Source organism: Psammomys obesus, unplaced genomic scaffold, assembly GCF_907164565.1.
Source record: "Psammomys obesus unplaced genomic scaffold, mPsaObe1.curated_primary_1811, whole genome shotgun sequence".
Taxonomy (NCBI): Eukaryota; Metazoa; Chordata; class Mammalia; order Rodentia; family Muridae; genus Psammomys; species Psammomys obesus.
Window position 1 is genome coordinate 24,592,957 of NW_026596051.1, and position 24,484 is coordinate 24,617,440.

At 38.5% G+C, this 24,484-nt stretch overlaps 1 protein-coding gene and 1 non-coding gene across 3 annotated transcripts in view; one reads left to right on the forward strand and one right to left on the reverse strand.

The window, feature by feature from the left end:
- Nucleotides 1-334: 334 nt before the first annotated feature.
- The window catches only part of Rab28 (RAB28, member RAS oncogene family), an 82,212-nt gene continuing 58,062 nt past the window's right edge, over nucleotides 335-24,484 (reverse strand). The window contains exons 5-8 of one of the 2 annotated variants that reach the window (XM_055624281.1): nucleotides 9,280-9,383; nucleotides 6,784-6,861; nucleotides 2,382-2,476; nucleotides 1,183-1,245 (exon numbers count right to left, since the gene is read on the reverse strand). In XM_055624281.1, the coding sequence (XP_055480256.1) occupies nucleotides 2,387-2,476; nucleotides 6,784-6,861; nucleotides 9,280-9,383 (272 nt within the window). In that variant the 3' untranslated portion in view covers nucleotides 1,183-1,245; nucleotides 2,382-2,386. Of the gene's footprint in view, nucleotides 1,246-2,381; nucleotides 2,477-6,783; nucleotides 6,862-9,279; nucleotides 9,384-24,484 lie in introns of both variants that reach the window. The other variant, XM_055624280.1, reaches the window with a different exon arrangement.
- LOC129689176 (U2 spliceosomal RNA) lies at nucleotides 16,345-16,532 on the forward strand. Its single transcript, XR_008722046.1, has one exon. It is a non-coding gene; the product is annotated as a U2 spliceosomal RNA (small nuclear RNA).

Here is a 24,484-nt window from a genome sequence, read left to right on the forward strand (position 1 = left end):
AAGAGGGGAAGGCAGAAAGGGAGAGGAGGATTCCTAGCAGTGGGACCCATGCATCTGCAACAGAAGGCAGAGTATCAGGAATAGATAGGAATGAATCCACAGTTTTATGTGCACAGAGGCAAGAGTGGCATTAGCTAGGTAGAAAATGAGCTGGGGCTGATGGAGGCCCATAAATGGCAGGCTGTAAGCTCAGAAATACAGATAGTCCAACAAAATAACTGGGAACTCTTAAGTAACTGCACACAAGACGTCATAGGATTGCTAGGCATGTGTTCAAATCTACTTTGTTTTTCTATAACAAAAAGGAAGACAGATAAGTGAAAATTCCAGAAAATGTAATTTAAATAAATTTATTTATGTGAGAAAAACATCTGAACATCAGGTATAATGTGTTCGATCCACAATGATCCAAGGATGTCATGACTCATCTGGAAGCACTCTCATGCAGTCTGTACGAGAAATTCCATGTGAAGGATCAGCTGAACCATTTATCCAATTTCATAAAGTCATCTAAACCAAGTATGATAAAATATGCAATGACCATGATACAGTAATAAAAATACAATATCAAATACTCACTACTTGTGAGTTATAAACTACAATATAAACAAGTTAGGCTCCTTTTAAAAATGAAAAAATATTTCTATTACAGCCTCATTTGAAGCACTTTCAATTAGATGCAGCTTTGTATATTGTACTCTTAGTAGCCGGCAAGCAAACACCTTCTTGAGTAACTGTTTCACCATCAGTGCTCTGAAGTACATTTTCACATACACAAGTTCAGATAGAAAAGGATGACCAAAGCTTGGAGCATCTTCCTATCTGGTTATTATTATTATTATTATTTTAATCTGAGAGAAAAGAAGTGAGGACATAAAGAAGCAACACGGTCCTTCTGGATCAAAAAGGCAAGGATGTGGGCTCAGTCCAGAGAATGGACTCTCCATTCCAATTTCAAAATGCATGGTCCCAAAGCTGAATTTCTTCCAGTCTGGGGAGCTGCCTACTACTACGAGGCAACTTAAGGATGAAGGAGCTCAGCAGGAGGAAAGTGTGAGCTGACTACAGAGATGGTCACTGGTAAAATATGTTCCTAGACAGCCTGGTCCATTCCAGGGGAAGAACAGCCAGAACTATCAATACAGTGTGTGCTCACTGAACTGCACACATGGAGCTCCGAGGCGGGTTAACAGTTCTTGACATGGGCTCCTGGTTGTAGTTCACAATGTCTGCCTTTACCACTCTCTGTCATAAAAGAAAAGAGTTATTATTAGAACATCAGAAAAAGCCCCTGAGCATCTATTGTTTTCTGAGCTCTCGTGAATGTCTAATAACAGATATCATAGATAAAGCATGAGTTGGTATCAAAAACAATCAGTCAGAATTAATAAACAGCGAGGTTTGGGGTTTTCCTGTTTGCCTTTTATTTTTTTTTTTTTAAGGAAGCAATTCAGTTATCAACTTTACTATTAACTGGGGTTATCACAAGTTTATTAAACACTCACAAATTAATATGAAGATTTAAACCCTGGTTATAATTTTGTCAAAGTTTAAATCATTCATGCATATTTAGTTAATAGATATCACCACTTCATTATTTTTCAGTCTTTTCATAATCACTACACTTGGCCATAACTTCGTGAATTAGAAAAGAAGGTGTGTTTTAAAGGACTCATATATAAAGCAGAAGAGCCCTGAAAAACCCTACTGTGAAAAATGTTTCCCGTTGTCAAAACATTCCTCTCCAAACACTTACTTCCAAACAGTTCACTCTGGGTTATGCATAATGACTCTAATAAAACATGACATAATGAGGAATTTTAAAAAAAAAATCACCTTATATATCCATACATATAAATCAATTTAAAGCAAAAGATACTTTCACATTTCCTTCCATCTCATGCTCAATCTGAAAAACTGAATTTAGCAAAATGTCTAATATTCCACTTCTAAGAAAAAAATTGAAATTAAAACAAACCCTCTATTGGTTTCAACTTCTACAACATCTATGCACACACAAAGAGAGAAAAAAAAGCAATTCAAGCCTTTCTTTTAGAAATTTATAATAACCTTTCAATTGGCATCTATTTTAGAGTGAAAATGGTTAAGAAATTACTACTGAAATAACTGTTTCAATCCTCTGCACTAAGTGTGTAATAAACACCCATAAAGATAAACATATTTGAAAGTAACTGAAATGGCATTTTAATTTGTTCTCCATTTCTTGTTTAATTTGCAAGTTTCCTGGCAAAGAACCAATTTTTCAAAGTTCTAAACCATGACGTCATTTTAATTTATAATGTTCCTCAGTAAGGAAGAACAAGATAAAATAACTAGCCCCCACCCCTTTCCCCAAATGGCAGTACTTCACCCATAAGTACCTGCACTACTGTACTGAACAGACTCTACTCTGAGAAGAGCTGGGTTGTTGATTGTCTTCTTCCGGGTACTTGACTATCTCTGCCCTGACAATACGCTGTCAATTCCGTACCACATAAAAAAGATGAAGGAGAAAGAAAAAAGAGAGAGAAAAAGAGAAAGACAAAATGAAAAGCATGTTTAATGACTGACAATAGAAAGGAATACCAAAGCAGGAAAAGAAAATTAACACATAAATTTAAACATGTCACAAAAGAATCAGCAGGATGTTCACACATAAAAGGAAAGAAAAGTAAGAGAGACTCAATAAACATTAGTTTGTAATTCTGTTCAGCCACTGAAGTAGATGACTTAAACTTCTCAGCATTACAGAGGGCTATGAAGAATTATTGGATTTGTCTATGCTAAACTGAAATAAAAGTATGTGTTCATTTCCTTTGACAAACATTACTGATGGTCTACTATGTCAGTCACTCTGCTAGATGCGCATGACTGAACCACCTGAAAAAGTTACTCACTTGTTGCTGTAGACCTAATGGGCAAAGAATACACAACCAATTATCACCCAGTTTAAGCGTTTTGCTAGTGAATGTGGTGCTGTGGGGACACAAGGGAGGAGGAAAACTGTTGTTTCAGAAATCAAAGGTAGCCACGTGCCCCATACAGTTTTCATATCTTTTTAATTTTTAGTTTCTCAGGGTTTCTTCTGCTGCTTACTTGCCATTCCACCTAATCCAAACCTCCATATTTCCAAAGTTCATATAGAAATCACCTCAAATGCAGTTGAGTCATGTAAAAAAATCATTAAATACAGTATTAAAGCACAACAGCTGTTGGCTTTCAAGAGTTTTCCTAAATAAACAAATCCACAGTACTACACATTAGTTGTCCTTTCCTTGGAACAACTAAAACTAAAACTTTTCTTAGGACTCCATGAGGCAACCATGTATAGAGAAGTAATAAGTTCCTTGCATCTTTAGATATGAAGCAGGAATACTCTCTGCATGACTGCCCAGACCTGATTTCAGAAATTTCTCTCTTCCTAAAAGCTTATATTCATTTATTAAAATGAAAACACCTCAACATGAGTAGCTGTCTGTGAAGAAATTCCTTACTACATATTTGATAAACAGTGAGAGTAAATGAACAGGGCTCTGCAGTATACGTGTGGGGTTAGTTGGGTTCTGCATAAGTTCTCTAGTGGGCAGTATTAACTTCTGGACAAGACTCTTTACTTACCAGGCACTTGGCCTGATGTTAGCAACAGAAGTATTGCCAACTGACAAATGCGAGGCAAGCAGGGCACATCCTTAAAAGGCACACTATAATACTCTCAATATACCTGTTTCATACCAAACTATGGGCTACAATGAAGAAAAGGGATTCTCACCACTGGTAAATAAGTCATTCATTAAGCAAAACATTGTTTTAAGCATTATTTATAAACATGGCCAGGTTCCTGACCTGTGTGTAAGACATTGGGGTCAAAGATATTAACACGTAATCCACAAGGCAAAATTTTCCTTGTGGTCTGTTGTGAATGACATGTCTCCAAACCTGAAGCTGCAGCAAAGGCTTTGAAGATCACAAAAGCTTTGCTTATTGTGAATAGAAAAATTGCACTTCCATACCATAAACTTCATGGTAGGTAGATTCACAATGGTTAACTTATTTACACAACTTTTAATTTTTGAAGAGAAATATTATCCACAAAACACCAGCCTTTATTTTTGAAGTCATAACATACATTCAGTTTCTGGTTTTGGTTAATGGAGAAAAACAATGAAGTGGCCCAAAGAGTAAAGGAGCCACATGGGTGAATAGCACCAGCCTCACTCTCACCTCCTCAAAGAGCATCTGCTAAGATTCTTAGCAGCAGGGGATATAGAGCCTGAAGTCCTATAGCCATGTGGGACTTCCAGTGGAGTGAGGGGGACACCAATGCACCTATAAAACCTTCAACCCCAAATCTGTCTTTTCTGCCAGTAGGGATAAAGAGGGAGCAGAGATTGAGAGAATGGCAAGCCAATGACTGGTCCAACTTGAGACCCACTACATGGGAGAGAGCCACTATTAATGATACTCTGTTATGTTTGTAGACAGGAACCTAACATAACTGTCTTCTGAGAGGCTTCATCTAGCAGTTGATGAAAACAGATACAGAGACCCACAGCCAAATAATAGGCCAAGCTAGGAAGTTTTGTGGGATAGTGGGAGGAAGGAGTGAGTGTGTGTGTGTGGGGGGGGGGAATCAAGGACACCACAAGAAGATCTACAGAGTAAACAAACCTGGCCCCTGGGGGGGGGGGGGTCACAAAGACTGAACCACCAACCAAAGAGCAAGCATGGGCTGGATCTAGACTTGCTGAACATATGTAGATGTCGCTTGCTCATCATGAGTGTCCCCTAACAATGAGAGTAAAGGCTGTCTCTAATTCTGTTTCCTGCTTTTGGATCCCTTTCCACTAGTTGGTTGCTTTGTCTGGCCTCAGTAGGAGAAGACACACTTAGTCCTACTGTGACTTGAGGTACCAGGACAGGTTGGTACCCCTTGGAGACCTCCCCTTCTCTGAGAAGGAGAGGGGGAATATGGAGAGGAGATGTGAGAGTAGGAATGAGAGGAGAGGAGGAAGGGGGCTGGGATCAGGCTGTAAAGAGATTAAATATTTAAATGAATAAATGAATGGATGGATGGATGAATAGATGGATGGATGGATGGATGGATGGATGGAAAAAAGAAAAAAAACAATAAATACTGGCAAGCATGTGTGTGTGTGAGAGAGAGAGAGCATAGCTTGTTGGAATATAAGTTACTCCAGATAGTGTGAAAATCAGTATGGAGAGTCTTTAAGAACTAAAACAGACCTACCACATGATCCAACTATTTTTATTTTTAGTACCTAAGGCAACATATCATAACGATCTCTGCACATCCATGATTATTCCAACACTATTCACAACACCCAAGCAATGGAATTAGTTATACAGAGATATATACAGAAATACAAATGACCAGTACATACATGCAAACATTTTCAACATTCTTAGCCATCAGGAAAAAGCAAATCAAAACTACACTGAAATTCCCTGCCATCCCAGTCAGAATGGCCATTGGTTAAAAATAATAATAAAAATAAATTCTGGCAAACATGGAATTGGATGTTTTTATAAACTGCTGGTGGGAGTATAAACTAGGGAAGCTACTACGAAAACTAAAACTGATATAGTTGAGCTACACACAAAGAAATCTAAGTCAGCATACTACACAAATATCTGCACACCCATGTTTATAGAAGAACTATTCACAACAGGCATGACTTGGGACCAGCCTCGGTATCAAGCAACAAGTGAACATATACAGAGATGGGATGAATAAATATATACTGTGTGGTTCATTTCAGCCAGCAAGGAGAATGAAAGTATTCTATTTTTAAGAAAGCAGATAGAACTGGAAATGAGGGTGCTAAGAGGAATAAGCCAGAATCACAAAGATAAACACTACATTTTCTATCATATGCCTTGATAAATTATCCAACATGATATTTAAAAATATATATGCTTATACATGTACATACATGATACAAAAGTAAAAGGAGGCTATTGGGTGAGAAAATAGATCTAGTTCTAACTGCTTCAACACAAATTTTCACATTGGAATGGCAATGAGAGTACATCACAGAACTAATTTATAAAATAATCAAGTAAATATTGAAAGATGTGAAAAGATACCAATTGTTTTCAGCTGCAGGGAATGGGGGATGGCGGTATTTAGGAAATAATGTTAGTTTGTTGCTTCTAACCAGATTACTCCTGCTCAAAGTTTTCATTCTCTTAAATGTGTAACTTACAAAACAGATAGAATTGCAATTTTAATCTCTTGACTCCTGATATTTGACTATTTATTTATAAGCAGGTCTAGGAATACTAAAAGAGCACTGAAACCTTCAGTAACTAATATTGTTATTAAACTAGCAAAATAATATAAAGAAATAATATTTTTGCATTATTTTAAAGATGAACAAATAACCCTAAAGAAGTTAAAGTGCAAGCAGATCCTATAATCCTTGCACTTGGGAGGGGAAGGCAGGAAGAAGCCAACCAGGCTATAGAGTGAGGTTCTCTCTAACAAGAAGCATAAAAACAGGATTCACTGAACCTTAAAATCCATTAAATAAGAACTGATAAAAATTTTATTCATTTTTTTTCACCAAAAGGAACAAAATTACAAGACTATAATTTTGTAAAAATTAATTTTTCATCATCTGCAATAAATACTCATTTATACATCTAATCTACTTCCAAGGTTTTGGGTGATATGTAAATAGAATAAATGGGGAACAATCTATACATAAAATTGTCATAAGAAATGTGTTACTTTTTAAACATAAACTTTAATATAATCACCTGTGACTGTTCTATCTCTGCTTTGTTTAGTTTGATTCCCAGGATTTCTGCGGCAACTTTCTGAAAACACAGGAAGACCTACATAACAAAAATGGGTTTAAGTGATTTAAAACAGGCATGCTTCAGTTAACTTCAAATATACTGAACTTTCTAAAGAACCATAAACAGCAAGTATTCCAAAAACAGTTTCATTTGTCAAACATGGCAACACACAAAATGAAATCATTTTTAAAGAATTAAACCTCAAATTTAAAAACCAAGCAATTCACTAAATTAGTCTAAACATGCATTTATTACTAAAAATGTATTTTTAAGATTTTTAAAAAGATTTATTTTTATTTTTTGTGTTTGAGTGTTCTGCCTACATGTATATGTGTACCTAGTGCCTATGGAGGTCAGAAGCAGTTGTCAGATCCCCTAGAAATGGATTTACAGATGGTTGTGAGCCACCATGTGGATGATGGGAACCAAACTCCGGTCCTCTGCAAGAGTAGCAAGTGCTCTTAACACCTGAGCCATATCTCTAGCCCCATTTTTAAGGATTTAACATAACAACTACAATGACAGATGTAAAGAACACACATTTAATAGCATAATAAACTACCACAATTCCTGAAGAAGATGAAAATAACATATACTTTACTGTTCTGGCGTTTGATTGTCAGCTCTATGCTGGTCTCTTGAACTGACTTTAGTCTGTTTTAACAGATCTTGCTTTCCAAACCATTAACACTCTTTTCATTGTCTTATCAATGTCAAAACTCTCCATTATTCCCTAAGTATAACAACTTGGAAATATTTACTGTATTTTATCAGGATAGGGGTCAAAGGATGATAGAGTCCGTTACAGCTACACATTATGAACATTTCTATAAACATCCTTTCATATGTGGTTGGCTTTTGCCAGGTCCTCTACAATCTCAGGAGCTTCAGGCCTGACCATTTCTGTCATATAACTTACCTTTGATCCATAACTGTCCTAGCACGTTCCTAGCCCAGTCACTTACTGAATACAAGTCACATGTTTACTAACTTGATTATTTCGAGGGTCTGGAGATGGCTCAGCAGTTACAAGCACTTACTGCTCCAGAGGACCCCGGGTTATTTCCCATCACCCACATGGTAGCTTACAACCATCTGTAATGCCAGTTCCAGCGGATCCCATGCCTTCTTCTAGCCTCTGTGGGGTCCTGCTCACACATGAGAAACATGGAAAAACACAACAAACAAAACCTCACACAGGCAAGCACATACACAAAAACAAAAATAAATAAATCTTTAAACAATCCTTTTTTTTTTTTTAAATTAGCAGTCATACGTAAGGCCCTAGATTTAAGCCCTAACACCAAAACAAAGGAAAAGTAAAACTAAGTCAAACAAAGCACTGGACATAAGCCAGGCATGGTATCTGATGTCTTTAATCCGAGCACTTAAGAGGCAAAGGCAGGTGGGTCTCGGAGTTTAAGGCTAGCCCATTCTACAGAACAACAACAACAACAACAAAATGTCTTAAAAGCAAACAAAAAAAAAACTTGACAGGGACAACTATTTGCAAGACTTGTAGCAATAGTTTATTCTAATATGAATATGGCCATAGTATTGTTTAAAACCAATAACAAAAATAAGTGGTTAGGTAGAAAGTGAATAGTTAATAAAACTATAAGTTTCAACCTAAAAAATTAGTGAGGTTATTTAATGCCACTGGGGCAGTGGTATTAAATTAAATCCTTAGTATTACAAGGGCCAGCAGTATAGCAATCTTACAATACTAGGTTAATTTATTCTTCTGGTGAGCATCTGGCAATATGTTTCAATCCCATGTCAAAGAATCTATCTAAAGGAAATAAAGCATCAAAAATTATTAACAAAATTTCATAATAAAACCACATTTGAAACTTAGAAAAAAAAACCTACATGTCCAACAACAGTGCATGATTAAATATATTTTTGAACATGACTAAATTTATTTTATAACATTAAATGACACAGAAAAATTATTTACAGATAAAAATGTTAAATAAAAGAAACACTATAAAAAACCATTTCTAGACCATGATCTTGATTCTTAATGAACATTGTTTTGGTTGAAATGGTAGGCCTGAAATGTCATTACCTGTGCTCACAAACTGTATCTCTACCATTTAATATCTATGTAGAGGGAGCCCTGTGACATGAACTCTAAACATAATCAAACTAATACACCGGTCATCACAAAGTAAGCTAGGAGTAAGCACAGTCAGAGAAAGAGCACAAAGGAATTCTGAGGGTTGAAAGATCATCTCTGAAGGCCAGCATTATGAGTGACTTGGGTATTTTATAATTCATATTAAATCAACTATAAAATTAATCTAACCAAAATAAGCATTCTCATCTGTTCTATTTATGTCTTCCTTCCAAATGCATCACCGTGTCCCTTGTTAGGAAGCAGATGTGAACTCCCCAGGAGCATTAGACAGACAAAGCATGACTTACAGCACACTACACTGTTTTACTTACAGAGTCTCCCGTCTTGGCTGAAACAAAGTGGCTACTAAACCCATTTTCCTGGCAAAATCGTAAGTGTTTATCGGGTTTTACTGTTCGCATGTGCTCCAAGTCAACTAGAAAAATGTTAAAGAGAACACAAGACTCAATATTAGAATTTTTAAAAAATATTTTAACATGTATAAAACTTACTTTCAGTTATCATTTCCAACTGTTTAATACTGGGAAAATTTTTAACTTCTTTGTGCCCCAATTTCCACATTTATAAACTGTGAACAATAAATATACCTATTTAATACAGCATTCATTCAGAATTAGCCTGAATTAGAAGAGTGAACAGACTGTGGCATCACCTATGTAAACTCACACACCATGACAAAGTCCAAAGCACATCTACTCACTGTGCCGCATCCAAGCACAGTTATTACCTGAAGACAGGATGCACAAACACAAGCATATATGCCTAGAAATAGTTTAATTACTTACAAGATAATTTAGCAATTAAGACAGTTGTGAAATTTTTACATTATAGTTACATTAATTTATTCACACTCTACTTTACATTCACAAAGATGCAGCTTCTTTCCAAATTGTTAATTATCAACTTTGAGAATAATGAGCAAGATATATTTCCTGGGCTTCAATACACAGTATAGACTTTATATCTAATACTGCTGTTATCTAGCACACTACTTTTTTATTGAACAGTTTCTTGTATATATTACTATAATCCTCTAAGGGTGTTTATTTAATGACATCAAATTGGATGACAAATATAGTCACAATACTTAAAAGAGAATAAGGCTCTTTGAGAGGGAGAGACCTAGCCAACTTGTAAAAACTTAGAAGTTTGTGTGTCTAGCATGCTTATATAATACTAATAATTGATTATCAGTTGAAAATGCTCTCTCAGTTCATAAAAGACTTCATTTAAAATCTTACTGAATTTTTATTTTGAAGGTTAAAGTTCCTATAGGAGATTTCTGAACCACCATAGGAATCATGCACCCCATTTACACTGCTGGCCTTGGAAAACAGGGAACTGGGTTTTGTTTGTTTTTATCTTTTCCTGGCTGAATACAATAAAAAAATAAATAAAAGAAGGACATTACTGTTTCATTCCTAGGTATGGTGGAGAAGAAAGCTTATTGTAGATATGATGTAGAGCACAGACAGAGGCAGAGACACCTGGGAGAGTCCAGAGTGAACATGACCCTAAGCTAGGCCACGTGAGGAGACTGGGGAGGAAAGAATGGAGATCCAGAAGACCAGAAGACCAAGAGGGCAAATGGTAAAGATAGAGAGACGGAGACAGATGGACAGACACATAAAAAGGACCAAGTAACCAAAATGGCTGGATTATATAGACACCAGTTAGGAATTTGTCTTGGGTTTGAGACCTAATAATGGCCACAGCTGCTATTCCTTAAACAGCACTGAGCTCTAATTTACAAAAACAAACAAACAAACAAAAAAAATCGCTAAAAAATGTTCAGATGCCACAATCATCAATTGTGGAAAACCAAAACACTAAGTGATAGCACTGACAAAAATCTGGTTTATCATAATATTAAAACTATTTTTTTCATCTTTTCTCCTTCTAACCAACCCGTCAACCACCACATAAATTTATCTGTAACTTTGGAAACAGGAGCTTTTTTTTCCTAATAAAGATAACTATGAGGAAATGAGCACTAATTTATTCGCAGGGAAAAGCCTCTTCATTGAGCATCTAGTGGGTACCTACTACATGCCAGATACTGTAGTAGGTGGTTAGTAACCAACATATCATTTGGTCCCTTGAAAAGCTACCATCAATACTGTGAACGTAAGAGGCCATTAAGAAATAAATTAAGACCACAAACCCTGCACCCCATTTTTGGCCCCATAACTCTGCCTGCTTTCCAGGAAGACTGCCAGAGCCAGGGACAAGAGGGAAGCCCTTCCCCCACCAAGCCCCTGTCTACCAATTCTGCCTGAGAGCACCTCCAACCGTAGTAAACTGCACCCCATACCCTGTGCCTCATTTCCTGCCCCGTAATTGTCTGCTTTTCTGGAGGTCTGCCAGCAACAGATAGCAGGTAAACTCCTCCACACTCCAAGCCTCTGCCTCAGACCTTTCTCCCCTCCCCAAAGCACCCTCTACAGAGGTAAATTGCAACCCATACCCTACACCACAATTTCACAGCTTTACTTACACTGTTGGATGCCTGCATTTGCCAGAGACTCATGGTTAAGATCCTACCCCAAGCCCTTGTCTACCTTATTTCCTTAAAACACACCCATCAGCCTTAAACTACACTCCACACCCTTCACTCCATTTTCCAGACCACAACCCAGCCTGCTTTGATGGAGTTCCTCCAACACCAGGCACACCAAGTCAGGCTGGAACTGAGGACCCCAGAGACAAGGGTAGCACCCAAAATCCCAGAGTCCAGGCAAACACACACACACACACACACACACACAAAACAAAACAAAAAAAGACACCCCACTAGATCTGAAGACTAGTTAGTCACCAGAACTCCAGGCCATTCACGCCAATAGACAAAGAGGAAACAGAAACCAAGAAAAAAATATCCCAAAACACACCTACCCAACAAAGGTAAACTAGGAAATCAGCATCCAAAGCTCTAATAATGGCAAAACCCAGATGGCTAAAGGCCACACAAAAACCACAATTGGGCAATATGGCACTACCAGAGCCCAGCTACCATACTACAATAAGCACTGCATGTCCTAACACAGCCACAGTATCAGAAAATTACCTTAAATCCAATCTTATGAAAATGACAGAGGACTTTAAAGAAGAAATGAATAAATCCCTTAAAGAAATACAGGAAAATACAATCAAACAGGTGAAGGAAATTAATAAAACGGTTCAAGACCTGAAAACAGAAATAGAAGCAATAAGCAACACAAAACAGAGGAACACCTAGTTAAGAGAACAAGAACTACAGACCAAAACATCACCAATAGAATACAAGAGATGGAAAAGATAATCTCAGGCTTAGAAGATACAATAGAAAAAACTGATACATCGGTTAAAGAAAATATTAAAACTGAAAAGTTCCTGACAGAACAAATCTGGGACACTATGAAAAGACCAAACCTAAGAATAATAGAAGTAAAAGAAGGATAAGATTCCCAGCCCAAATAGAGGCATCAGCTGTGAAACAGAACTAAATTGAGGGTCAGGAATTAGACTTGACAGAGAGATTAATAATCCAGCTGGGAATGTCGAAAGCAACACCAGTGGTTTCAGCCTTTCCCTGGCAATCACACCGTATGAAAAAATAAATAAATAAAATAATGTGAAAAAAAAAAAAAAACAATCACACATTGAACCTTGATAGTTTTTGAAGTTGAATACTAGCTATGACTGAGCCTCTGAATGTAAGAGCATGGGCCCCTTTGAAGAGCTTTTTACTAGATTCCTTGAATGATCTAGGGAGTGGTCACTGATGGAGATCATCAGAAAGATAAAAAGGTTTTATTTGTTTGTTTGTTTTGTTTTACAGTGAACTTTATTTGTATAAGTAATATATAATAAAAATAAAAGTATAATATGATAAAGATTCCCAGCCCAAAGATCCAGAAAATATTTTCGCAAAATCATAAAAGAAAACTTCCCTCACCTAAAAAGAGATGCCTATAAACATACAGAACATCAAATAGATTAGAACAGAAAACAAAATTCTTCCTCCATGTAATAATCAAAATACTAAATATACAAAAAAAAAAAAGGAAGAAAGAAAGAAAGAAAGAACACTAAAAGCTGCAAGGGAAAAAAGTCAAGTAACATATAAAGCCAGACCTATAAAAATTATACCTGACTTCTTAACAGGGACTCTAAAAGTCAAAGGGCATAGATCTTGCAATACCTAATAGACTTCTATATCCAGCAAAACTTTCAATCACTTAGAGGGAGAAAACAAGATATTCCATGACAAAACCAAATTTAAACAATAGAAGGAAAACTCCAATCCAAGGAGGTTAACTACACCGAAGAAAGCACAGGAACTAAATAATTTCACACAAGCAAAACTGAAAGAAGGGAATCACATACTACTACCACTAACATCAAAATTATACAAATCAACAAACATTGGTCATTAATGTCTCTCAACAACAGACTCAATTTCCCAATAAAAACACAGGCTAACAGAATGGATATGAAAACATGATCCATTATTCTGCAGCAACAAAGACATTACCTCAAAGTAAAGCAGTGGAAAATGATTTTCCTACAGACTCAAGAATCAAGCTACAGTAACCACTCTAATATCTAATAAAATAGACTTCCACCAAAAATAATCATAAGAGATGGGGAAGGACACTTCATATTCATGAAAGGAAAAACCCACCAAGATGACATTTTAATTCTAAACTTCTATGCCTTAAAGGTGAGGGCACCAACATTCATTAAAAAAAAGAAAAATACTAACGCTTAAATCATACATCGAACCCTACACATTAAGACTGAGATTTCAATCTCACGATCCAGCTATACCACTCCGAGGCAAATATCTGAAACATGCTCAACTATACAAAAAGGACATTTGCTCAACCATGTTCACAGCAGCTCTATTTGTAATAGCCAGAATCAGGAAACAACCTACATATCCCTCAACAGAGGAATGGATACAGAAATTGTGGTGTATTTACACAGTGGAATACTACTCAGCAATTAAAAACAAGGAAATCATGAAATTTGCAGGCAAATGGTGAAAACTAGAAAAGATCATTCTTGAGTAAGTTAACCCATAAGCAAAAAGACACACATAGTGTATACTCACTAATAAGTGGTTATTAGAAGTACAATATAGGATAAATACACTAAAACCTATAGTCCTAAAGAAGCTAAACAACAAGGAGGAACCTACAGAAGATGCTCAACCCTCATTCAGAAGGACAAACGTGATAGATATAGGAAGCAGAAGACAAGGAATATGACAGGAGCCTATCCCTGAGGACCTCTGAACCAGAGGCTGAGACTCAAGCCAAACTTTGGGCAGAGTGCATGGAATTTTAAGAAAGAAGGGGGAGACAGAAAGACCTGGAGGGGACAGAAGCTCCAAAGGACACCAACAAAACCAAAACAAAACAAAATAAAAACAAACAAACAAAAACAAACACACACACACAAAAAAATGGCCCTGGGGGCCCTGCAGAGACAGATACCCCAACCAAGGAACATGCACAGAGAGGACCTAAAACCCCTGCTCAGATGTAGCCCATAGACTCAGTGTCAAAGTGGGTACCCTAGTAAGGGGAGCAGGGGCTGTCTCTGGCATGAACTCAGTGGCAGGCTCTCTGATCACCTCCCCCTAGGAGGTGGAGTCCTGCCAGGCCACAGAAGAAGACAATGCAGCCAGTCCTAATGAGACCTGATAGGCTAGCGTCAGATAGAAGGGGAGGAGGACCTCCCCTATCAGTGGACTGCAGAGGGGACAAAGGGAAAGAAGAGGGAGAGAGGGTGGATTGTGAGGAGACAAGGGAGGGGGCCACAGCCACAACACGAAGTAATTAAATTATAACAAATAAAAAAATTTTAAAATTAAAAAAAAAATAGTGGGAGACTTCAACAACCTACTCTCACTCTGGGCAGGTCATCCAAACAGAAACTAAACAGAAAAATAATAAAAATAACAAATATTACAAATCAAAAGGACCTAACAGATATCTATATAACATTTCACCCAAACACAATAGTATGCCTCCTTCTTAGCACCTCACGGAACCGTCTCTAAAATTGCCCATATACCTGGACACAAAGAAAGTCTAAACAGATAGAGAAAATTAAAATAATCCAGGTATTTTATCAGAAAACCATTGATTAAAGCTGGACTTCAAAACAACCACAACAACAGAAAATCTACAAACTAATAGAAACTGAACCACATCCTACTTAATGACCACTGGGTCAAGGACAAAAATGAAAAAAGAAATTAAAGACTTTCTAGAATTCAATAAAAAAGAAAGCACAATATAGCCAAACTTATGAGACACAATGAAGGCAGTGCTCAGAGGAAAATTCATTGTGCAAAGTGGCTTCATAAAGAAATTGGAGAGATCTCATCCTAGGGTAAACTCTACACAGTCAACAAAAACATTATGCCAACATATGAAAGAAATGATGAGTGGTCACGACCTATCTGGTATCAGCAGTTGAAAATGAAAACTGGGCTTCCACTCTAGGCAAAACATACATACACATAAAATATTAAAAATATTTTTAAAGCCAGAGAATTTTCAATAGAGGAGCATCGAATGGCAGAAAAACACTTAAAGAAATGCTCAATAACTTTGTCATCAGGGAAATGCAAATCAAAACAACCCTGAGATTTCACCTTACACCCATCAGAATGGCTATGATCAAAAACTCCAGAGACCACACATGATGGAGAGGATGTGGAGAAAGGGGAACCCTCCACCATTTGCTGGTAGGAATGTAAACCACTTTGGAAATCAATCTGGCACTTTCTCAGACAATTAGGAATAGTGCTTCCTCAAGATCCAGCTATACCACTCCTAGGCATATACCCAAAAGATGCTCAAGTATACAACACGGACATTTGCTCAACCATGTTCACAGAAACTTTACTTGTAATAGCCAGAAGCTGGAAACAGCCCAGATGCCCCTCAGTTGAGGAATGGATACAGAAATTGTGGTACATTTACACAATAGAATACTACTCAGTAATTAAAATCAAGGAAATTATGAAATTTGCAGGTAAATGGTGGGAACTAGAAAAGATCCTCCTGAGTGAGGTATCCCAAAAGCAGAAAGACACACATTGTATATACTCACTTATAAGTGGATATTAGCCATATAATATAGGATAATCATACTAAAATCTGTATACCTAAGGAAGCTAATCAAGAAGGGGGACCCTGGGTAAGATGCTCAATCTTCATTCAGAAGAGGGAGAAAACAGAGAACAGGATAGGAGCCTATCACACAGGACCCCTGAAAGACTCTACCCAGCAGGGTATCAAAACATATGCTGAGACTCATAGCCAAACTTTTTGTAGAGTGCAGGGAATCTTATGAAAGAAGCGGGAGATAGAAAGACCTGTCGGCCTTTTGGCTAAGATCAAGTGTAGTATCTGTTCTTATCAGTTTAATATCTGATACGTCCTCTATCCGAGAACAATATATTAAATGGATTTTTGGAGCTGGGAGTTGGAATAGGAGCTTGTTCCGTCCACTCCAGGCATTGACCTGGTATTGCAGTACCTCCAGGAACAGTGCACCCCCTCGGGGGAAGAATCATGGTTAAATAAGAGAATTGTTTTCTCTTGCGTAGTCAGTCTCTCCTTCTGGATTTTCATGCCTTTGTACCCAGTCACTGTGGTTGTGCACTGTTTTATTTCTTAAATACTAGTTTGCTTCTACTAGCTGACCATGGTCCCTTCTTCTATGGGTAGTGGAGGAATTTATCTGTATTTGTGTTTTAGGTTGAATTTCTATGCTGAATGGTTTACAGTTGATGCTCTTTTAATTATTTTAGGACGTGCAAGTTGCAGTTTGCTAGGTGAGAAAGCACCTGCCAGTGTTGCATGCAACACTGTTTTATTGAGATAGGGTTTCTCTGTGTAACACAGCCAGGACTGTCCTGGACTTGCCTATTAAGAATGAGGCCAGGGGTAAAAAAAATAAAAATAAAAATAAAGAAAGACCTGGAGGGAACAGGAGAGCAACAGAACCAAAAAACCTGGGCCAAGGGGTCTTTTCTGAGACTGATAATCCAAACAAGGACCATGCATGGAGGTAATTTAGAACCCCTGCACAGAAGTAGTAGCCCATGGCAGCTCAGTGTCTAAGAGGGTTCCCCAAAAATTGGAACAGGGACTGTCTCTGACATGAACTCAGTGGCTGGCTCTTTAATCACCTCCTACCTGAGCAGGGAGCAGCCTTACCAGTCCACAGAGGAAAACAATGAAGCCAGTCCTGATGAGATCTGATAGAGTAGGGTCAGATGGAAGGTGAGGAAGACCTCCCTTATCATTGGACAGGGTGAGGGGCATATGAGAAGCAGAGGAAAGGAGGGTAGGATTGGGAGGGGGTGGAGAGGGGGCTACAGCTGAGATATAAAAGATATTTTTTTAATTTTCATTTATTTATTTTTATTAATTACACTTTATTCACTTTTTAGCCTCCCATAAGCCCTTCCCTCCTCCCCTCCTACCCCTTTCTTCACGCATGCCCCTCCCCAAGTCCACTGATAGGGGAGTTCCCCCTCTCTTTCCTTCTGATCTTAGTCTATCAGATCTCATCAGGAGTGGCTGCATTGTCATCTTCTGTGGCCTGGTAAGGCTGCTCTCCCCTCAGGGGGAGGTGATCAAAGAACAGGCCAATCAGATTATGTCAGAGGCAGTCCCTCTTCCCATTACTATGGAACCCACATGGACACTAAACTGCCATGGGCTACATCTGTGCAGGGGTTCTAGGTTATCTCCATGCCTGGTACTTGGTTGGAGTATGAGTCTCTGGGAAGGCCCCTGTGTTCAAATTTTCTGGTTCTGTTGCTCTCCTTGTGGGGTTCCTGTCCTTTCCAGATCTTACTATTTCCCACTTCTTACATAAGATTCCATGCACTCTGCCCAACAGTTGGCCATCAGGCTCAGCATCTGCTTTGATAGTCTGCAAGGCAGAGCCTTTCAGAGGCCCTCTGTGGTGGGTTTCTAGCTTGTTTCCTGTTTTCTTATTCTTCTGATGTCCTTCCTCTTTGCCTTTTGGGATGGGAATTGAGCATTTTAGTCAGGGTCCTCTCTCTTGATTAGTTTCTTTAGATGTACAGATTTTAGTAGGTTTATCCTATATTACATGTCTATATAAGTGAGTATATAATGTGTGCATCTTTCTGTTTCTGGGACAGCTCACTCAGGATGATCCTTTCCAGGTCCCACCTTTACCTGCAAATTTATTTTTTGATATATTTTTAAACACACCCAACTTAATAATAGGCAAAGATGTTCTAGACATTTCCAAGGTGATAGTATCATCTCAAAAATCAAGACAGCTGAGAAAATTTCTCACACCTGTTAGAATAACTTTCAAAAGGCAATCCAAGTGCCTGTTCTGGGTCCCCATAGCCCCTGGACACCTGGAAAAGAAAGATACCCAAGCACCAGCCCTGAGCCCCACTGCAGGTACCACTATAATAAGCAAATATATGGGAAGATGGGGAAGAGGAAGTACACAGTAGTAAGCTGGGAGAGAAATGAAGTGGTGTAGTTTGTGCACTGTGCAAAGAGGTGGAACTGGAGACATGATTGTGGTGAGGAACAGGCAGATATGAGGAGTCTTTGCAAACCACATCAAGCCATGGAGAGGTCCAGGTCTGGGCTGCTGCCAAGGGCCATGCCTGGGTCTATGGCCCTCCTGCAGCCAGAGTCTGTGGCTTGTGTTGCCACTGAAGGCCATCTGGATATCAATAATCTGGGTTTCTGCCTGAAACCACATCTGGAGGCCATAATGACGCCAGGGGCCAAATCGATCTGAGTGGCCTATGCTGCCACCGAAGGACAAGGCAAAGACCCTCACCGCTGCCAGGGGGTTTGTCTGGGTCTGCACTCCTATCACGTCAGGGTCTGTGTTGACATCTGAGGCCTGCAATACCACCAAAGTCCATGTGAAAATCCCTGATCTAAACTGCCACCAAAGGTCACGTTTATATCTGAGCACTGTGCTAACTTCGCCCCCTACCCTCACTGGCCACCACACTTGGTTAAGCTGGTCCCACTCTTCACCTGTGCGACATAGTAAAGCTGGCCCTGGTGGTAGAGGCTCAGGTGAGCCAGCCCTGAGAATGTTTGCATGGGAGAGCTGGCCTCACCCCCTCATCCACCATGCAGTGGCATGGGTGCAGGGGAGATGCCCCATTCCACACCCCACAACCTGAGGGCTGGCCGAAGGCATGAGAGTGGGAGAGCTGGCCTCACCTTTCACCTACTACAACACTTGGGAGAGTGCTCACCTGGGCAAGACAGTAGAGCTGGCCTTAGTGTTGGGGACATGGGTGAGTCGCCCAAGAGTGTGAGAGCAAGAGAGATGGCCTTGTCCATTGCCTGGACAAGGCAAGAGGGCTAGGCCTAGTAGGACAGGTGCAGGAGAGTGGGAGGTTGACCGACTCGGCTTCCACTTAGGCACACATCAGGGCTCTGAGTTGGCCCACTCCAACATCCACCCCATCTATGAACTGCTAGAGTGTGTGAAGAGTCTGGTCCTACAGATCCAAAGCTGTAGGACCTCCATAAAACAAAGCAACAACAGGATATCCTAAAGAAGTCCCAGTGAGGATTCAGTATTGACAGTCTAGCAGAAAACAGAGGTCTCAAACCAGACCAATGACATTCTGTAAGGAGCATTTTGTTTGGGCAAAAGGTTATACTATGTGATATACTGTGATACACCACACCTTCCATAGCATGATGGATATTTTTTTTTTTTTTGCAGTGTGTGTGTGGGGGGGGGTTGTTTTTATGTTTTACTTCTATTTTTGTTTCCTGTTTTCTTTTGTGGTGGAGGTTGCAAGGGCAGAGGGCAGATATGAAGGTAAAGGGAGATGAGTGGGATTAGGGTGCATGATGTAAAATTTATAAAGAATCAATAAAAAGTTTTTAAAAATAGCAGTAAGCGTTGGTGAGATTGTGTAAACATTGAGATCTTTGTGCACTAAGGCAGGAATTTAGAAGGGTATAACCACTGTAGAAAACAATATGGAAAATACTCAGAAAATCTAAGGTCTGACTACCATATCATCCTCAATTTTACTTCCAAAATTGAAAGCAAGGTCCCAAAAAAATTTTTTTGCATACCCACACTCATAACAGTACCAGAGACAAGAGACAGAGATGAACTTATGTCTATCAATGAATAAGCAAAATGTGGCAGGTTATTCAGCCTTAAAAAAGAAGAAATCCTGTCTCAGGCTTCAACATGTAGTTACTAAGCTATGTGACGTAAGCCAGTCATCAAAACAATACTGTATAATTCCAGTTACAGCAAATTTTCCTCATCTGAACAGATCATCTTTACTGATGTACTTTATTGACAAGAAAGATGATGAGACCACATATAAGAAGCAATCTTATTTAAGCACTGTTCCTAGGGCTAGAGAGATAGCTCAAGAGTTAATTGAACTTGCTGCTCTTTTACAGGATCTGAGTTTGGTTCCTAGCATCCACACTGCAGCTCATAACAGCCTGTAGCTCCAGTTCCAGGATCTCCTCAGGCACCTACACACAAAGCATACATAAAGAGACAAATACACATAAACAAAAACAGAAGTAAATCTTAAAAAAAAAATGGTAACTAATTCCAACTTCTTAATTGTCTATATTAAAGCAAATATGAAGAAGACTTGGGCTACATTAACAATAGTTCTTTCCTGGACAGGAAGTGCAGTGTGGTCTTGTCAGGCATGGTGGTACAAGCCTTAAATTCCAGCACTCGGTAGGCAGAAGAAGGAGGATCTCTGATTTTGAGGTCAGCCTGGTCTACAAAGCAACTTCCGGGCTCTAGAGTAAACTCTGTCTCAAAACATCAAATGATCATCTCTGAACATACAAACAAGTAACATACAGACTGAGCAGGTTATACTTGCATATTTAGGAACACACACATATACAAACTCCTTGTGGGTAATAAATATCAGAAAACCTTCTAATGTTCCTGTTTCATTTAAAGAACTTCCACTGGTCACACAGGTGTTAACTGTTTTTAAGTTCATAAAGTATTCAGAGGAAAATTATAAATGATAAAAATGCTAAACCCTTAGAGATAATATAAACATTACATCAATAATTGGGTATCTTTAAATATACATCACCTTTTTAAATTTTTTTAAACTTTTTTTTTATTTATTACAATTTATTCACTTTGTATCCTAGCTATAGCCCCCTCCATTGTCCCCTCCCAATCCCACCCTCCTCACTTTTCTTCCCATGCCTCTCCCCAAGTCCACTGATAGGGGAGGTCCTCCTAGCCTATCAGGTCTATATCCTAGCTATAGCCCCCTCCTAGCCTATCAGGTCTGTATCCTAGCTATAGCCCCCTCCATTGTCCCCTCCCAATACCACCCTCCTTCTCACTTTTCTTCCCATGCCTCTCCCCAAGTCCACTGATAGGGGAGGTCCTCCTAGCCTATCAGGTCTCATCAGGACTGGCTGCACTGTCTTTACTCTGTGGCCTGGCAAGGCTGCCCCCACCCCCACCTACTCATGGGAGGGTGATCAAAGAGCCAGCCACTGAGTTCATATACATCACTTTTAAATATAAGAGAGGACAGTGCATGTATACATCTTCCTCCTTCAAGAAATAAGAATCCTGTACATTTATCAGCCTGATGATTCAGATTAAATGCAGGCTGTGAAAATCACACAAAATGACAAAAATTATAAAATTAAGAAAGGAATTTTAATTACTTAACAGGAAACACATGACTGGAGAGGTGGCTCACTATATTTCTCTTACAGAGGATGCAGGTTAAGTTCCCAGCACCCAGTCCATAACTGTCTATAAGTCTAGTTGCAGAGGATCTGATACATTCTTCTGTTGTCCGTGGCTATCAGGCATGTATATAGTGCACACACACAGACATGCATGCAAAACACTCATACACATAGAAAAATAAATAAAACTTAAAAAAAAACAGATAAAGCAATATCTTAAATTTAGGAAATCAATATGAACACCTAATAAGTGAAAACTATAAACATTACCCTTCATGATTATGATTGAGAAAATGATAAACAAGCTGACATGCAAATAAATGGAAAAATTTCTGAGCATGGTGGTGTACATCTGAGATCCCAGTGATCAGGAGGCTGTAACAGGCAGGAGGCTGTAGCAGGAAGATCATGAGTTTATGGCCAGCCTGAGCTATACAGTGTAAAGTAGATACACTGATCTTCATATTTAAACCCTCCCCCCAAAACCTACTTATATAAAGATATTATAACAATGATCATAATCTATACTGGAGAGACAAAAAGGTGTCCAGATAGAGAGCATCACAATGAAGAAAAGAATGGCATGAGCAATTACAACAATATATATCATGAAACTATGGAAGACCTTCCTCTTTCATCTGAGATATAATATAGTAAAGAAGTATAAAATAAGGAAGGTTAGGAGGTTGAAAGAAAACTGTATTTCACCTTATTCAAGATTTCCAAAGCAACTACTTACACAACTGACTGCTGTGGTCAATGAAAAGAGTGCTCAATATAATAGAATTTTAAAACCTAGTTATATAAAATGGAATCAGAGCTACTGGTAAGATTAAATGACATACAATTTTAAAGTCTGAAACAGTTTCTAACAGACCTGCACTATTTTTATGCTGGCCTTAAACTCAGCAGCATGTGGATTTCCCACATACATCTTTTCCAATATCCTATCACAACACAGTCTAAATTAATATGACTTTCTTCATTCAACTCAGTTACTTCACACTTTGAAAAAAAAAAAAAAGGGAAAGTACTCTATGGTGCTAATTAGTTAAACTATTAACATCTGGTGCCTGTCAAAGAAGACAGCATTCAAAATATCAACTGTTTTTGTTCTTCAATCCACATACAAAAGCAGCAACAGAATATTCTCTGAAATTATTATAAAAGCTGCCACAATGGAACTTAAAGAAGTAAAACAAATTATAAATATAGCACTTGTGCGGATTTTCTCAGTAATTTTTAGGTTATCAAGGAAACATCTAGAGTGTTGATCTGGTTATACTCAATTCAAACAAACTACTTGTCACATTAACTACCTCCAGGAAGTTACTCCAAACACAAAATAAACTGTTTATGCCCCTACTCAGATAGATAACATGACAGACTGTTATTAGTTGAAGACAGATGAGATACATTAATTTGATTGTGAGCATGTGTTTAATTTTACCATGCCATGTACACTCTCTAATGCTGTCTTTCTATGATGCCATAGTAAATCATGCCATATTCAAAGAATTACTAATGCAAGAAAATGAAAAAATAACTCGAACTGACTTTAACTTTGCCACTTCTTAAATCAACCTTTTTACCAAAGTAGCCATCTTGAATATTACTGAGTTCCACAAAGAGATAAAAAAGAACACTGCACCATCAACGAAGCTACTTTCAGTTTAAGATGTGAAGGCAATTTAACACTTTTCTTATACGCACTTTTGTTTTTTAATGAAATGTCTCTTCTTTCCAATTTCTTGGCTTGTTTATCCACTAACTAAGCACATCTTAAAATAATGATACTTTCTATATTTGTTGAAAGCATTCTCCTCAGGTTAGGATCCTACTTTCAGACCTTTCGTGACACTTTTGAGAAACAAAATTAAGATTTCATAAAGTTCAAAATTCTTGGGATAATAAGGTTGATAGTATTTCTGCCATGCTTACTGAGTTCTCATTATATGCCACTGAAAATAAAACAAATTTGTAGACAGAATTTTCAAATACTGTAGCCACTCAGAAAGTATTGACTGGGTAGAAAAAACTAGTTTTTTAGGTGTGGGGTTCTGTGGGATAAGGCTGAAGACAGTTGTCTCCAGATAGCCATTTATTTGCACTCAGTCTATACTGACAGATTCCCTTTTCTCTGTGGGGTTTTGAAAGTCTCCCCTGATCCCCTAGGGTGATTCTAGGTCTTGTAGGAAGGTCACATAGCCCTCAGGGCAGATTAGAGACCAGACCCTTCCCTGATAAGGAAACTGCTCTAGCAATTCCTAGAAATGTCCCACTCTGCTAAGGATCTTAGTTCAGCAGTGACCTTCAATTGTACTTGGAGATATTTCCCCACCACCACCATCACAAGATACTTAAGTACTGTATTTTTCCTTCTTGTGATAGGACCATTTAAGAATCCCTGACTCCCCAACCACAGCAATTCAAATACATTTACCCTCAAAATCCCTTCCTCAGCCCAGGGTTTATATTACCCTTGATTTCACAGGAATAAAGGTTCATGCTTTCTCATTTCAAACCATCTCAGATTCCCCATTCATTCCCCTCTGGCTGTGTCTCACAGGGTCTGCCCTCCAGCCTGCTGAGCCTGGGCTTCACAGGGCCTGTGTCTTGGCTGCAAGCCAAACAGACATGGGCTTTGGCTTACACCTCTGCTGTGCTCAGCACAGCAGCTTGAGCAAGAGCTGTAACACTTTGGTATTACCATAGGCTTTGGAACACCCGAGCTTCCATTGTCATAAGCGATCTT